At 39.2% G+C, this 17,403-nt stretch overlaps 1 protein-coding gene across 3 annotated transcripts in view; it reads right to left on the reverse strand.

Annotated features, from left to right (window-relative positions):
* Positions 1-10,768: 10,768 nt before the first annotated feature.
* LOC114668804 (unconventional myosin-XVIIIb-like) overlaps positions 10,769-17,403 on the reverse strand; it is a 35,466-nt gene continuing 28,831 nt past the window's right edge. For 2 of the 3 annotated variants that reach the window (XM_051921042.1, XM_051921041.1), the window contains 9 exons: positions 16,315-16,467; positions 15,738-15,851; positions 15,513-15,629; positions 15,344-15,427; positions 15,096-15,233; positions 14,746-14,931; positions 14,478-14,605; positions 13,991-14,155; positions 11,150-12,271 (listed from right to left, as the gene is read on the reverse strand). In XM_051921042.1, the coding sequence (XP_051777002.1) occupies positions 11,161-12,271; positions 13,991-14,155; positions 14,478-14,605; positions 14,746-14,931; positions 15,096-15,233; positions 15,344-15,427; positions 15,513-15,629; positions 15,738-15,851; positions 16,315-16,467 (2,196 nt within the window). In that variant the 3' untranslated portion in view covers positions 11,150-11,160. Of the gene's footprint in view, positions 10,935-11,149; positions 12,272-13,990; positions 14,156-14,477; positions 14,606-14,745; positions 14,932-15,095; positions 15,234-15,343; positions 15,428-15,512; positions 15,630-15,737; positions 15,852-16,314; positions 16,468-17,403 lie in introns of those variants that run through there. The other variant, XM_028824752.2, reaches the window with a different exon arrangement.

Raw genomic sequence — 17,403 nt, forward strand, 5'->3', positions numbered from 1 at the left:
GCAAAGTGAACGAGAGAGAGTGTGTGTGTGTGTGTGTGTGTGTATGTGTGTGTGTGTGTGTGTGTGTATGTGTACATTCATGGGAACAACAGACACTGCAACATCCAAGAGAATTGTATGCATGTTCATTTGTTGCATGTGAAGTGTTTGTCACTGAGGGCCTTATTTTTTTTCTCCCCTTTAGACTATCTGTTTTTAATTGTAGTTTATTTGAAATTTAATGTTAGTGATAAATTAAAAAATTATCAATTAAATTCAAACGTGGGTAATTTTTTTTTAAATTATGTATTTTTTTGTTGTTGTAGAAAGTTGCAAGTACCTATAGAAAACAGCCCAGGGTCAACAGGCCTTCATGGCAGTACATGCAAGACAGGAGTCGCCTCCAGATGAGGTGCCTGTCTGTCGATCACAGGGGACTTTTAATCACAACCCCATTGTATTTTACACTATGCCAAATGAAAGTTGCCAGTTAGCCAAATCTGCACGTTTTGAAGTGTGAAAGAAAAAACAGAATGCCATAATAATAATGTCATTTATAAGGTACTTTTTCTCAAAGTAAAAATCCACAAACTCCAAACATACACGAATTGGATTGGAATTCAAATTTCATTTAAATTGAACTCCATTTTAAAGTTTGAATATAATGCTGTGCACTTTTAATCTCTGTGCCTATTTTAATTTAACAGTTTACTTGGAGTTCCGTTTTGTTAATTAGGTTTTTTTTGTTTTTTTTAAACTATTTTTATTTTTCCCATTTTTAAAATAAATTTCCCATTTAAATGTAAATACTTTACTGAAATTAGGCCAGAATGAAAACTGCAATGTATATGTTAATGAGTGAACTAACTTTTTCATGGCCAAGCAAATCTGTTGTACTTTATTGGTGTTTTAGACGGTACTTTTACTTACCAAAACTATGCGGTTGCTCCTGTACCACTAAAACTGCCCACAAAAATATTTATAAGCAGACATTCATGTTTATTGTTCTTGCATTTGTGTAAGTCAGTGAAAGACATGCAAAAATGTACAAGAAGACAATCTGAAATCTACTTGTGTCATCAAACTTTGGATAGTCTATTGAAGACTGAATGTATATTTGCACTATACATCTGTCACGTGTAAGTTACTTCAGATAAAAGTGTCCATTAAATAAACATCATGTAACTGAAGGCTACATGCAGCTCTCTGTGTGTGACATGCAGATCATTCAAGAGGTGCTGCAGGATTGTACCCACTGTCCGGCTCCACTTGCCATTCCTTGAGAAACTGCAAAATGATATCAGTACACAATTTGCAACCCACATTAATTAACAGGTAGACTATAGCCATTTTAATCTTATTTCAGTGGTACATAAGGTCTAGTTTGTATTCCCCAAATAAAAATATTACACAACCCCTGCATTGAAGTATTGAAATGACCAGAATTTTTTGGGATGTACTGTGAATGGTTTGCCGTTTGGAGTTGCTTTCCTTAAATGTTGCAGCAAACAGAGTGGCTAAAAGAAAGGGAGTGGATTTATGGCTTGAATATCTCCAAGGTGATGCATATTATTGTCTCATAAAGACCGCAAACTGTCTTACCACAGTCCTGCAATATTAAACCACAACCCATTTGCCCATTTACAAAAACAATAAAATCCATTTCTTTTTGAAATAATAAAGAGACTCATAAATCTGTTTTTTAAACTGCCTTCCCTGGATAGTTGTTGAAAATGATCAAAGTAAGACCTTCATTTACCTTGCCTCAGTGCCTGAACCATCTCCTAACTACTAGTCTAGTTATGCCACCATGAGCACTTGAAATGTTGTACAGGACTGCGGGGGTGTGAGTGCTGTCTGGTCGCCTGCATGCCTGTTCTGTTGCAGAACAGCTGAAGAGGCAACAATTAATCCCTCAGGAGGTCTTTGGGAAACAGAAATCCAGGGTGGGCGGTGAGTGGGATTAACTGACGTTAGTTTTAGATAATGGCACTGAACCGCATCCCCACTGAGGCACCTGACAACCAATTACTAGTTTAACCAGATCACAAAACCCTTGCACAGAGAGGTGAAGGGAAAAATCAACTGCTACCTAATATATTACAAAGGAGGTGCTTTTTACTTTTTGGATATGGTGAAGGTAGTTAGTTCTTGGATGTGAGGTATTTGAGCAGTCCTATTTAAAAAAAAAAAAAAAAAAGGAATGATCTTGCTACATTTTTTTCAGCATGCATGTCTTGTAGATGAGGCGTAAATTCTTTTGTTGTCCAGGGTGCTCCTTTATCCAGTTGTAGTTTGATGATGTGACTTGCATCTTTCTGCATTGCAGATATGGGCCTCAAGGGAACTTTCATGCATCTATTGACTATATTTTGAAGCTTTTTTCTTGCAGTAACACACACCCAATTAACACACACAGGTGCTTCTGATGCATTAGCCTGGAGGCCTTGCAATAATGTCAGGAGATCAGCAGTGTACTCTTTGCTGCACTTTGTACCTTGGACCTATCAAATCTTTTTTTTTTTTTCTGCATTTAGCTATATAAATATGTGCCATCGGTGTTCAGATTTAACAAAGGGTAATGCAAAGCTAGTCTACTGATTTTCGCAATGTGGCTGTCAAGTTTAATTTGCTTTAGATGAAAAAAGGCATGGCACTAAGATGCATATGAAAATATATACTATGCACACACACACACGCACGTGCACAGAGATCTGCTCTGACAAGCAGAGCTCGCCTATTTAATAAGAACATGTATCTACTGTATACGTTGACCTTTCAACACACATATCCGAATGATGCTCACAAAATTCCTTTTGCGTGTCTGTTAGGAGTACTAATATTTAGGTTTCAGCCTGCAGAGCATCCTGGTTTCAAATTCTTTAGCTGCTGTGAAATGTAAGAGCTTCAGTGACAATGAGAGATAAAATGTTTTGGCTCTGGGAATTCTCAGGAGATATGAAGTGAGTTGAGCTTGGTAATGGGGACTGCGTCTTTTACAGCACCCATATTAATCAATTTTCTATCCAACCTACAATGTTTCAGGGTCTGTGATCCAATTATTTACTGTATATATGAGAACAAGACCATATCCAGTTCTGGAACAGTCCATGGATGATGCAATGTAGCCGCATACACACTCCATGGTAATGGTTCAATTCTCAGTCATGATTTTGGGGGAGAGCTAAAATATCAAGTGAAAGACATAGGCATGTTAGGAAAATGTACGAGCTCTAAAGAGACGCTGACCAAGCTATGAATCAAATCTAGATCACTGTTGTTGAGATACGACTGTGCTAACTACTGTACCATTCACAGTTTATTTTTATATCGCACAACTTGCATTATAATAAAACAAGAAATCATCAACAGATTTCTAATACATAGCCATTGGTTTCTAAATATCAACGCACAAAAGGTTTTGATATGTAACATATGCTAATTCCTGGCAAAAATAGAAAAGAGGAAAAAAGAAACTTTAGTATTTTTGTAAATCCTGAAAAAAATGAACCCCTGGGGGCAATCATCTAAGGAGAATGTCTAACTGACTGGTCAAAACTGTCCAGGCAAATGTCTTAAACCTTCTTGGTAGTAATGCATGAAATAACTAATTGGGCCCAGACCAAAATTATGCTCATTGTCATCTCTACTTTAAGCCAATGTCCAACATTTAGTAGGCTAGAGTGTTGTAATTGGCAGTTGGATCATTTATGATTTGAACTCCTGTAACTAATGATTTTAATTTTCATTTTGTTTATCTGTAGACTAAAAAAAGTCACCCACAGGGTGATGCCAGCTCCTCAGAAGAGACAAAGAAGTTAGATGAATTGTTTTGGAGCAGAGCTGGGGTTGCAGACAGAAGCTGCCACTACAAACATGTATCTGCAAAAAAACTAGACATTTTTTCAGCTTTCTTTGCACAAAATGGCAAAGAAAAAATAGGAAAAACTCTTCATGAAAGCATTTCATTACAAGAACCCTCTAGGCATTACATTTTAAAACATTTAGCACATCAGCTCATAAAAGCTACTTCCAGACAAGAGAAACTAGTTTCCCAAGGCCGTTGCTAAGGTTTCTGGGCCGGCTGATAGCCAAGATGCCAGTGTGCTGGCAGAGTTAGCAGAATCATGGCGGGGGCTCTCAAGTGCGGAGGTTTTGTGGCCTTGTAATAGTAACAAGTCAAGCAAGTAGAGGAAAATGGGAGAGGCTGTTGCAGAGGACATATGGATACAAAGTGACACCTAGGGGATTCTGAAGGCAGGCAGAGAAGAACTAAAAGAGACATGGCTGAAATGAGTGAAGAAATCAGAATTGGCAGTTTGTGTTATAAAAATTTTAGTTTTACAAAAAATGGTATTTGTACATTTTCTTCTGGCCTTGCATGACTTTTTCATGTTGAACACTGTCAGTCAGGGTAGGCTGAGAGCTGGGTCCTCATGTCTTAGTTACAGATTTTCAAAGTAGTTATGGTGTTTTGGTCTGAGAACATCCTCCCCTGAGCTGGTGGATTCAGATCCAGGATATGCTGAAAGAACTGTTATCTCCCAGGTAGTTTGGGAAATTCTCACGAGGAGCTGAAGAATGGAGCTTGGAGGGACAGATGCTCGGTCAGCCCTGTGAAACCCGTTACCATTTATAGGAATTTCTTCCACTCATCCATTCATATTGGTTTTTTTTTTGTTTTTTTTGTTATTTCTGTCTAAAGGACTAATGTCATGAACACCTTTCCAGTAAGTTTTTCTCTTTTCTGATTTTTGTAATCGAAACAGTAAGTTAATTTGTACAAAAAGGCCAATTTTAGGGTAGAAATATTTTCTCATTAAACAGCTTGTGTTGAAAATTATAGCCTTTAACTGTGCAGTGCCAACAAATGGAAATGGCTACTCTCAACAAAGAGTGGTGGAGGAGTGTTTGGGGTGTCAGTTTACTACACTGCAAATACTTCTACCCATGCTGAATGGGTCCTGCCTGCATATTTTGGTGGGCAATGGGTCCTGCCTGCATATGTGGTTGGCTTCTGTCTAAAATCAGATATTAATTTACAGTTTCTCCTTACTCTATTTCCAGTGAATCACATGATATTTAGCAGTGGTGCATAGGGCTAAGAACTGTCAAAATGAGTTAACAATAGCTGCCAAAAATGAATTTTGAAGTCTAGGTCATGTTTATTTGTGGAGTGCAGAATACAAGTGTAATTCTGATTTACAGTATAGTCTTATTAGAGTCATTGTACTGTCTTTGTTTTTATTATAAATGTTTTCTCAAAAGAAACTTCTGTTTTATTAAATGGGTGAAACTGTTAATTGCAGTACAACCTGCAGCACCATTGTTATAAGGACTTAACGTGCCTTGCAGCTTAGCTTGGCACATGCGTCTCTGAATTTCTGTGCTGAAAATCTTTTGAAACTCTTTCACTTCTTAGTTTCATTAAGCTTCAACTTGACTGAAATAACTGAAATTCTGTTGTAGTGCTAATACTAATAAATATTCAATTTGTGGCATTCTTTTAGTTTTGGCAATATAATATGTGGAATTCAGACAAGTTGAACTTCAACTTCAGACAACAAAAAAGGTGAGCATAGATTAGGATTAGGGCAGCAGGCAACAAATAGAGAACTATGAAGTGAGCCAAACCCAGAAAATAACCCAGAAAAACCTTTGAAAATGAACCAATCACTGATGGAGTATTGAGTCAACTATTTTGCTTTCTTAAATAATATATCATATATACAGTAATATATAATAGAGGGGAATCTGACATGCTGTCTCGTTTACAGAGAATGCAATATTGAGAAACGCATAGTCCAGCAATTTTTCATATTTTATGTGGAAGTTCTTTCTGTGCAAGCTCTTGGTAAGGTGAGTTTTGAAGGATAGGTGCAACTCCAGCTTTCCTGGACTAAGGTCTCTTCTTCTTGCTTCCTGATTGATTGTGTTTGCAGTGAGTCAGTAAGATCTGCTTGATGCCAAAGATATTCAAGCCATTATATACAGGTATTTTTAAAATTGTTTTTTTTTTGGCACTGTGTTCATCATATACAAATAATACTTTGAATTGCTTAATTTATTTATTCCTTGACCTATCCCTCAATTTTCATACTTGTTTACAATGTCATGGCTATGTAAAGTCATCCTGTTGAGGGATTTGTTTTGCCTTGTGTCTGAAGCTTGCTTGGATAGGCTCCATCTTCCTTGCGAAACTCAGGATAAGCGCGTTTAAAAAGGGATGGATAAGGTATCAGAGCCTATCTAGACAGCAGTGAGTGCAAGGAAGGTACCAACCTTGGACAGACACCAGTATATTGTATCTGTGCCAACATCCATTTTATGGAGATCATGTAAGGCTTACTCATCACACACCCGCAAAGGGAAAAAAGAGTTATAATAAAGCCCATGGTGAGAGTACAAAGAAGCACAAAGTCTGATGTGATGATAACATTGGATTTTTAGCTAGATATGCATATTAACAATACTTTAATGATCCTCAAGTTTAACTTTTTATTTTAGTGTAAAAAATTATTTTTTGGGGGGTGGAGTGATGTTTTTCTATGATTTTAGTGTCTTTACTTGCCAAGTAAACAGTAGTAAAATTTTCTTTATTAAATGATGCGAGTGCCGTGGTAAATACATGGGCTGGTCAGTTTACATCACCAAGATACTTTAACAAGCATAAAGGTGAACTTTTCCAAAGTGCTGTCTATAAACGTAACCCTGGAATAATAGGAATATAGTGCTCCAAAGCATAAAGTGTAAAAATACAAGTTCACTGGCTTCATTTGAGATTGCATACTTGAATACAAAGCTTAGCAAGTGTTTTATCACTTGAGTAAATATAAAATCAACAAGTGTGCCATGAGAAATGCAATGCTTTCTGTCCAGTCACTTTTAAGTCCTTCTTGAACTTGAAAACTAGGACTAAATTGCAAGCAAGAGCACCAGTTTCAAAGGCTGCTTCACTTTTACTGTTAAGATTCAGAAATATGCAATCTTGAAGAGGTTGACAGATGTTTGGTTTTATCAGTAAGTAGTCTTAAATGTAATTTTTTTTACACTACACTTTTCACCAGAATTAAATTATATTCCTTCAGCCTTTACTAGACCTGTCTATTTTCTCTCTGATTCTGACTATATGCTGTTACTTAGTTTTTGCCTTTTACCTGTTAACTTTTGATGGACTGCCCTCCTGAATTATGTTAAATTTGTTTTGTCTTATCAGACTTTATGACCATAGAGTGGACAGGGTGTGTGGAATGATAAAGCAAAAGGGTAGTAGTCAAAATTCAACACCCCAAGCAAATCTTTTTAACTGACCTGTGGTCCAGTTGTAAAAATAAGGATATAGTTATTTCATACATATACAGTACTGTAGCTGATGTAATTTTAAGTCACTTACAGTACTTTATTTAGCTAATATTTTGTAAATCATCCTCTCTCGGTAGTCTGAAAGACATGTAGAATAAAGATTCCTTCTTCATCACACTTCTCAGCATAAGCACTGTCTCAAAAACTATTCTGAGAAGAGGGATGTTGTATCATACAACTAAGACAGACAGTTCTGCTACTGGCTAACATAGCTCTTCTTTCGCTAAGTGTTTGAGATGGTTGTTCTGATTCCAGCAACCTGTGTTCATATCCTATCAGGAAGAACTACACGAGAGAGTCCAAGTGTCATCCTGAGAGATTCTTTGCCAGTGACATCTGGGTTCTGGTGCTTTTCTGTTACAAGGAACAACCGTAAAGGAGGCTTTAGTTGCACATTGATTATATCAAATGTAGATGACAAATATTTGTGTAGTTATCCATGTGGTAATTAGGAAATTACTACAGTGCTAATTTTTTCCATTTTTTTTTAAACTCTTGCTTCAGTTTGTACAGTATATTTTTGGCACTATTCATCACTGTGTAGGATGTCCATTTGTACAAAACTTTTGTGATGCTTGCCTGTGCACATCACTATATTACAGATTAAACTTTCCACGTCCATCTGCTGAGCAGTAGTCTAGTTACTCCATTTTGTAAAAAAAAAAAAAAGCGTCTGTGATCATATCAGCACAGATTCCACATACATAGTAGGAAGCAACAGTACAGAGCAATTTTACGGCCAATTCCAGTAATATTGGAAAATGGTAAATTAAAAAAAAAAATCTACATGGTTGCTAGTGGAAAAAGCATTATTACTCTTCATCCTCTGCATCTGCTCAAATTGAATGTATCTTGTGTTCGAGAAAGCAATTAAAGTACTTTGTTATAGTGACCCCCTGATTAAGACACTAATATGGAGTGAAGTTCAGGCTTTAATATTGAAAATACCAAAGGTGTTGCACTTTTTTAATCATATCATTGCCAGCTCTGCTTGTGACCACCCTCCTCCTCCTCCTCCTCCTCCGTACTCATGGCTACACTTATTTTCTAATGAGATGTTTGTGAGCATATTGGACTTTGCAGTGATAGAGATGGAGGCTAAGAGCAGCCACTGACAAAGTACAGTATATGACTGGATTTGAAAAGACGTTTCTGAAAGTTGTTGGACAAGGTGCTATGATCAAACAAAACAAAAGATCTATTCTAGAGAATACTGGACTAAAAAGCAGCTGAAAACATTTTTTAAACATTTTTTCCTATGCTTTTAGAATTCTGAACTTTTGTCTGAATATTGGACTACGGAGCAATAACAGTTAAACAAAAATGGAACAATCAAGTAAATCCAAGAAACACAGACTTGAAAGAAATTGGATGGGCTCTGCAAAGACACAGGGGACTCTCGGGCTTAAGGAAACCCACGAGATAGGCCTGACTGAAATAACAGTGCTGGTTTAATACACATGTGACATAAATGGCCGTTAACTGAAAGGGGTGTGACTAAGGACAGATTACATATAAAAGGTGTCGCTATTTGGCACTTGAGAGGCATGACGAAAGGCATAGCAGCTACCATGTCTGAGAGCCTAAAATGATAAATGCAAGGCACAAAATAGTTAAGTGAGTCAGCAGTGAAATCTGAATCATTAGTCTTGCTGTTCTTAGTGATTGGCAAAAATAGATATGATGAGGGTATTAGAAATAAATTTGATCAATTAGGCTTAAAAGTCAAGAGAGAAGTAAAGAATTTAGGGGTAATTATTGACTCACCTAAATTTTAAATCACATTTTAATCAGATTACTAGGACAGCATTTTTTTCACTTAAGAAATACAGCAAAAGTGAGATCCCTTATAACTTTTCAAGATGTTGAAAAATTAGTTCACGCTTTTGTTTTCAGTCGGCTAGATTACTGTAATGTACTCCTCTCAGGGCTACCCAAAAAAAGGCATCAATCGATTGCAACCAGTACAGAATGCAGCTGCTAGAATGTTAACTAGGAAAAGAAAATCCAAGCACATCTTTCCAGTTTTGATGTCACTACATTGGTTACCCATGCCATTTAGAATTGACTTTAAAATACTGCTTACGGTTTACAAAGCCTTAAATAATTTCGCTCCATCCTATATTTCAGAATTCCTTTCACCTTGCACTCCAAATCGTAACCTTAGATCTTCAAATTAATATTTGCTTATAATTCAAAGAGCAAACCTTAAAAGAAGTGGCGAGACCGCCTTCTGCTGTTATGCACCTAAAATCTGGAATGGTTTACCGATAGAAATTCGTCAGGCTAATACGGTGGAGCACTTTAAAAAAAACTGCTAAAAACTCATTATTAAAACATGGCTTTCTCATAGCTTCATTTTACTTTAACCCTTATATTCTATATATGCATTTAATTATCGTTTTTTTTTTTTTTTGTGGCTCCGAAATCCATACTAACCACTACTTTCTGTGCTGTTCTTTTTCAGTTTTTTTGTGATGACGATCTGCGCCACCACCACCCAATCAAAGCACCGTGCAGTGCCTACATTGATGGATTGAAGGCCAGAGGTCCACCTGACCATCATTGTGTAATTCTTCCACATGGAGCCTGAAAACCATGAGGACTGATTGAGATCATTTACTGTATGTTAGGTAGAACGCCTAGTGAGGGCTGGGTGGTTTCGTGGCCTGGAACCCCTGTAGATTTTCTTTTTTTCCTCTCCTGTCCTCCCTGGCCATCCGACCTTACTTTTATTCTATGTTAATTAGTATTGCCTAATTTTATTTTTATATTTTTTCTTTCTTCATCCTGTAAAGCACTTTGAGCTACATCATTTGTTTGAAAATGTGCTAAATAAATAAATGTTGTTTAATGTCCAGCTTCTAAGGATTTTACAGTATACTGTACCTCACAAGAGAATTTGTGCTCAGTTTTCTCAGCAATGGACAAAATTCTTTGTTAATACATTTCCTTATTGAAGCTACACGAATAAATGGCAAGATCACAGCAGTTAGTCACATTTGCAATGACAGGTCCAAAAGTGATGTAAATATTGTAATGGTTGTTTCAAAGTAGTTTATCTGAATTATGAGTTGTGCCTCAGTTGCACTTTTTTTGATGTTGCTATCCCTTGTTTCTTTTGCCTGTTTCTACATGTAGGCCTTAAAGGCTTGGAGAATGACCAGTTGAATTCAAGAGCTTTGCCAACCACATGGGGTGTTTTCTGCTAATGACAGATGGATTGAAGGAGCTGGCCAGCACTGCCTGTCAAATCACTGTTGCCACCCTGAGGTGCCTCAGTCAGGTAAACCTTACTGATTATCCTTGTCAGTCTGTGCTGAATCTCACTGTATTACCCCACTGGCATATCAATCTGTTTTACTTCCAAGAATTACATTTTTTTTTCTCAAGAGATAGCTAGCTGATCAGACAAGACACACATCACTGGAGTTCCAAAAGTGTGCATTTATTTATTATATAAAGTGTAAGAGGCTCAGAATATCCAACATCTTGTAATTTACACTTCAGACTGCTTTCAGTAACTTCTGTCCAGCACCCACTACTTCTCTGTTTAGAAGTGTATGACTCGGCAGAGGTAGGCTTTCTTGAATCTGCTTAAAAGAAATGCATGTGAGTAAGAAGGTGAGGATGATTGCTGGTACAGACAGTTAAGACCAGTTTTACAAAAGAGAAGTGTGTGAGGGTTGGGGTATTAAAGTTGTGCATTTTAAATGGTTTGTGTGCAGTTGGAATTTAAGATTGGTTGGTGCAAAGAGGACAGACACTTGAGTGTACAGATTCCTGGGAAATATTTGTAGCATTAAGAATGCTCACCTGTCAGCTATCCACTTTACGCAAGTATTTCATCATCACACTGCTGATGTCGTCTTCTTTGCCTTCAGCCTCCTGCCTCTCTCCTGGCTGCTCAGTGTCCACCTTAGTCCTATTTATCTGTCCTGCACTCTCTATGCTGCGGAATGATATGGTGGAATCTGAGGAACTTGAATCGGTGTCAGAGTCTGCCTGCTCCCCCTTGCTCCTGGTTGGGGAGCATGTTCTGGGTGCTGGGAGCTCCCCAAAGTGTACACTGAGGGGCCTCCTTCCTTCCCGTCGTCCCAATCCAACCTTAGCAATGCTGCTGGTGGATTGTGACCTGCGGATGGCAGGTAGGATGTCACCCTCAATTTCCTCAGCATTTATTTCCACAGTCTTATCTTCATCAGTCAAGTTTCTAAATCTCTGGTTTTTGAATTCCAGTGATTTGATATCCAACTGTAGTTCTCCATCACCCTCTTCCGCTTCAGGCACCTCTAGGAGTTTTCTAATTGCTGGCAGCCTCCTCGGAAGAGGTACATCCTCTTGATCCCTTGTAACTGATGGGTTTCTCCTCTGGTTAGAAGCAAGTGACTCGCAAGAGCTAAAGCGACCTAGCCTCGTGATCTCTGGGAGGGTAGTAGAACTGTCTTTAGAGCCTGGAATGGATTTCAGGCTGGCTGAGCGTATCATTCTAGGGCTCTGGGGTTCGGGGGATTTGAGAATGCCTGGTCTAACATAATAACCTTCAGACAACCTACTTTTGATCTCCTCTTGTTCATCTAGAAGGCTAGTCCACCGTCTCAGCACAGAGGCCCCTGTGGTCTGGTAAATTGGAAGCATTTCACAACCTCCAAGTTTGCTACTCTGAATCTGCTCTGTGCGTTCGCTAGCCCGATTGCGCCTGAGCTCCTCTACAAACTCTGAAAGGGCCAGGGAGCTAGGAGCACGCTTGCTTTCCACTTCCTCTGCCAGAGGTGATGAAACTCCTCTTCCTATACTCCCTTGATCTTCTCGAATGCTGCTTCTGGAAGACCTCAATGACTGATTATCAAGCTCTAGGTCCTGCTTCATACTTGAAATGCTCAAGGAAGATCGTGGCCTACTGTTATCAGATTCTTCTTTAGGGAGTGACCTAGAAGACAAAAAGGAGTATCACAGGAGGCAGATGGCAAAACTGAAAGAGGTAAAAGAAAAAAAAAAAAAAAAAAAAAAAAAAAAGGAGTTTGACCCAGGTACAAAATATGACTTTGAAAATTCAGGAAATGTCAAACTAGAAAAGGGAAAAAGTTGGATAGGTTTTAGTCTCAGTACTGAATGTCATTTGTGGTCAGGATCAGTGCTACACCCACTACCACAGCATAGAATTTTGTGATGAGGTCACTACAATTAGAAGTGTTTGACCTGGTCCCATTTAGGCCCATCTGCTAAATTTTTCCTTCCACCTGAGTCCAGCAAATCAGAAATCTGAAGAAAATAAAAGCTCTATAACTGCGCGTGTGGCACTAGTGCAGACTATTCTGATGCAAAATCTGTTTGTGGTTGGAGGAAGTTCGTGCTTGAAAAGAAACTTGGATATGTATTAAGTCTCAGTTCAATATTTTGGTTTGGTGGGGGGTTCAGAAATTCTAAGCAGAAACCCAGAAAACATCATCTTTCGCCTACTCCCATTAGGGGTTGCCACAGCGGATCATCTTGTTCCATACCTTTCTGTCCTCTGCATCTTGCTCTGTTACACCCATCACCTGCATGTCCTCTCTCACCACATCCATAAACCTTCTCTTAAGCCTTCCTCTTTTCCTCTTCCCTGGCAGCTCTATCCTTAGCATCTCTCCTCTGCATATCTCCAAACCAACGCAATCTTACCTCTCTGACTTTATCTCCCAACCGTCCAACTTGAGCTGACAGTCTAATGTACTCATTTCTAATCCTGTCCATCCTTGTCACACCCAATGTAAATCTTAGCATCTTTAACTCTGCTACCTCCAGCTCTGTCTCCTGTTTTCTGGTTAGTGCCACCATCTCCAACCCATATAACATAGCTGGTCTCACTACTATCCTGTAGACCTTCTCTTTCACCCTTGCTGATACCCGTCTGTCACAAATCACTCCTGACATTCTTCTCCACCCATTCCATCCTGCCTACACTCACTTTTTCACCTCTCTTCCACAATCCCCATTACTCTGTACTGTTTATCCCAAGTATTTAAACTCCTCCACCTTCGCCAACTCTACTCCCTACATCCTCACCATATCTGCGTTGCCAATATTTGGGATAAAAACTAAAGTCACATTTCAGGGCAAATTCAGTACTACATTGGAGATACTGAATGGTTCTGTACTGAGGCAAAATTAGTGAGTTTAGGAATAACTTGAAATTCTGAATATAACAAGGGAGGTCAGTACTAGGTCAATGTTTTGGATGGAGTCAGTACTAGTTTTGAAGTATAGACTGTGACAATATTAAATACAAACTGTGGATAGCTTTGTTCACTGCTGCCCAGTACAGGGCTGATATTTTTTGACTGAATTACAGAGGAGCTGGTGAGGCATTTACTAATGAAGAATAACTCCCTACGGCGGCACAGCCGCAGCCAGAGAAGTTGATGGACAGGTTTCATTATTGAATTGACTCGGGGAGAAGGCTGCTGTCCACCAGGGTGATTAATAACAAAAATCCTTTCTTTCGGAAATTGCTAGAAAGAGGATAGCCAGTGAGGAGGCACGATGTATGTGAGCAATTGAGCGATGAGGGTTTGCTTTATTTTTGCTTGAAGTAACTGATCTACTAATCATCAAATGAACCCACCCCCAGGATGTAAACCCCCTGAGGTTTGTTATCTCGACATCTTACCTAGCACTGTATATGCTCATGCTGTCAGCCACAGAAAGTCTAGCCACGCTTCCTGCTGTACTGCTTCCAAAAGGGGAGCCATGATTTGCTGGGAATCCTAGCCAGGATCTTATTCCTTCATCTGGATCTGTACTCCTCAGGGAGCCAACATGGGACTGCTCATCACTATAAAATACCAGAAAAAACAATGAACAAAGATGTCAGAAGATTGTTCTGTATATGCCTGCAAAGCACTAGCCCAAGACTCTTGTCTTACAATCTCCAGTCAGCCTAAATCCTGACAGCAGACAGACTACCTCAAACTGAGATCCACTGCATGGAAAAGGTGTTGGTTTGGTCTGCATTTGTGGGAGTGTAAATGATTTCGTATTGCACTACTACTAGTATGAATGGTACAAGCGGCCTCCCAGTTTGGAAACTGACCACTGATTTTTTTTTTTCAGTGATACCCTCATGGATTCTTTTTAAGAAGATTTCTGGTAATTACCATTCCTCATCACTGTCACCGGACATCTCCTCCAGTGAAGCCTGCATATCTGCAATACGCTTAATGGACGTTTCCAAGTCAGCTTGTAGTGTTTGCCTCACTGCAGTCAGCTCTTCAACTTTCATTTCCTGCAGATAATTAAAATGGGAAATCTGGATCATTAAATGTGTTTGGAACCTCTTTCTGGTTCTCAGACATCTCCCTGCTTATTGACATGACTTTTGTTTCTGCCTGTCATATCTTCTCTTCCTTCATGCCTGTACTTTACCAGTTCAATTCTGCGACGTCTGCTTTCCAGCTCCCGCTGAGTAAGCTCCTCCATTTCCACATGCATCTCCTGGAGCCTCTGTTGATAGTGGCGAGCATTCTCCTTTACTCTTGCTTCACTCTCAGCTGCTTGCTCAAGCTCTTGTCCCATTTTTACCATGCTGTCTCTTAATCGCAGAACAAGCATCTGTCAATGAGGAAGTGAAGGATCTATTATATACAGATAACAGTGATAGAGGGTTGGTTTTTCAAATCTCAATCCGTGCACACAGCCTTGATAATAACGACAGCATTAACAGTGATTTTTGCTGTTGACCTAGAAGGAATTGTCCACAATTTCACTTTGCTAACCTCAAACCTTTTGATCTGACCCTTTTGGAATTCCAGTTTGTTTTCCAGGTCCCGGATAATGGCTTCTTGTTTACTAACAATCTTTCGCTCAACCATGGAGCCTTCGAGAAAGAGCACCCGGGTTGCAAAAGTCTGGAGCTGGTAACAAAAGAACTTGGCTTAAGGCAAAAGCTTTAGTATACAATACCTTCTAAAATAAATCCAAACTAGTTTCTGCCAATAAGAAAACTTTGGCAAGCCAACAGTACCTTTTCTTGCATGTCATGCTTCTCTTTTTTGACCTGCTCTATCTCAGCTTGTAGCTCCTGTATCTGTGTGATGTCCCTAGATGACTTTGTTAAGGCAAAGAACAAAGAGGAGTCACAGGTCCACAAAAGCAAAGGCATAATTTGACATGAAGGAAACTGTGTGTCCTACCTGTGCAATGAGCGCCTTATGCTTCAACATTAGCCCATTGAGATCCTCTCTGTCTTCCTCCGTCCTCTTTAGTAGATCAGATTTTTCTCGCTGTAGTTGGTAGAGCTGCTCGTCAACCTATAAAAAAAGGGCAAAAGGAAGTGAGACAAAGGGCAGTACTAGGAAGGCAGCCAGTGGTTCTTACTTCAAATTCTTTCTAAGTTCTCTCTGTTTCTCACACCTTACCAGACTTTTGTTGCGACAGATGGTGTCTAGCTCTAGCTGTGCATTATCCAGTTCCATTGCAAGCACTTCCTGTTTCTTTTCTGCCTCTAAGCAGCGGGTTTGCCATTCTTCTACCTGTAAGTGGGAGCAAGAAAAAAATATGTGACTAAAACAATTGGTATTCTTACTGTTTTATAACAACCAAAAGGCTCAGGTTATGAAACTATATAATGAATCCTTTATGTGACAAATCTTACAGCACTTAATAGAAGAATGAGGTTTTGAGGTAAGGTAGTTCTGTTCAGTAATCCTTGGCACCAGAAAGTGGCAACGAGTTACATGTTGATTAGCACATGGAAGTAAGAATTTTACTGTACTCTGTTACACATGACAATAATGACCTAATAACCCAGTAAAGGGCAAAGTGATAGGAGATCATGTGCTCTTTAACCTAAAGAGACTCATGTGTCACTATAATTGCAAATACCAGATCCTTACTCCAAAGAATGGCACTCTTCCTGACCCTTTACATGCACATTCTTTAAATAAGCACCGTTATTACTCATGAAAATATTTCCCAGTCTCCATCTTCACACACCTGGCAGTGCAGTTTCTCCATCTCCTCTTTGTTGCCCACTGGGCTATCACCATGGAGTCCTTGAAGAACAACCTGTGCATCAGCCAGCAAGGCCCGTGTCCTCCTCAGGTCTCTGCGGAGTCGCTTTTCCACATCAAAATCACGGTGACCAATCTGATTATAAAGAGAGGAGTCACATGACCATGCAAACTTTAGAGAAGTCACTTGAAATATTCATGGAAGGACCAGGAAAGAATGCCAGGGCAGTTGTGTTCACACCAGGGGTATAATGATATTGAGGGTCACAGAGACACAGGAGGATAAGCCCCACATGAAAGTACTTTAGAAACAATAGTACCGGGCCATGTATGGCAGTCTGGTTGAAGGATGAAGAACTCAACAACCCTGGAGATTCAGAGATGCACGTAAGTCATCAAATGTTGAAGGGTTAAAACTACAGCAACAAGAATTAAGCTATAAGAGGAGGCAGCTTTACACGTTTTTGATGCAAAAACAGACTTGAGACTCTTTGTGCATTGATGCCACAATAAGAGAATGCAATTTACATATTTATTGCAAATTAAAGCAAGAGGGGACTTTCATTGGTAAATTAAAAATAGTACATTACCTCTTTTTAAGCAATTACTTTAAAAACAGCATATTCCTAGTGTTTTATTTCTAAACAGACTTTTCCAATTACAGTGTTGTAGAGGTTACACTCCTTAGCATACCCACAACTAATCAATATAGAGTGTTCAATAAACCTAAAATGTACAGTACATCTTCGGGAGGAACAATATATGGTCTCCTAATCTAATAATATTGTACTCTAGTTGGGGTGGCTTGGAGGTGTCGTCTTCTTCTTTCGGCTGCTCCCATTAGGGGTTGCCACAGCGGATCATCTTCTTCCATATCTTTCTGTCCTCTGCATCTTGTTTTGTTACACCCATCACCTGCATGTCCTCTCTCACCACATCCATAAACCTTCTCTTAGGCCTTCCTCTTTTTCTCTTGCATGGCAGCTCTATCCTTAACATCCTTCTCCCAATATACTTAAGCATCTCTCCTCTGCACATCCAAACCAACGCAATCTCGCCTCTCTGGCTTTGT

The sequence above is a fragment of the Erpetoichthys calabaricus genome, chromosome 18 (assembly GCF_900747795.2).
Source record: "Erpetoichthys calabaricus chromosome 18, fErpCal1.3, whole genome shotgun sequence".
Taxonomy (NCBI): Eukaryota; Metazoa; Chordata; class Cladistia; order Polypteriformes; family Polypteridae; genus Erpetoichthys; species Erpetoichthys calabaricus.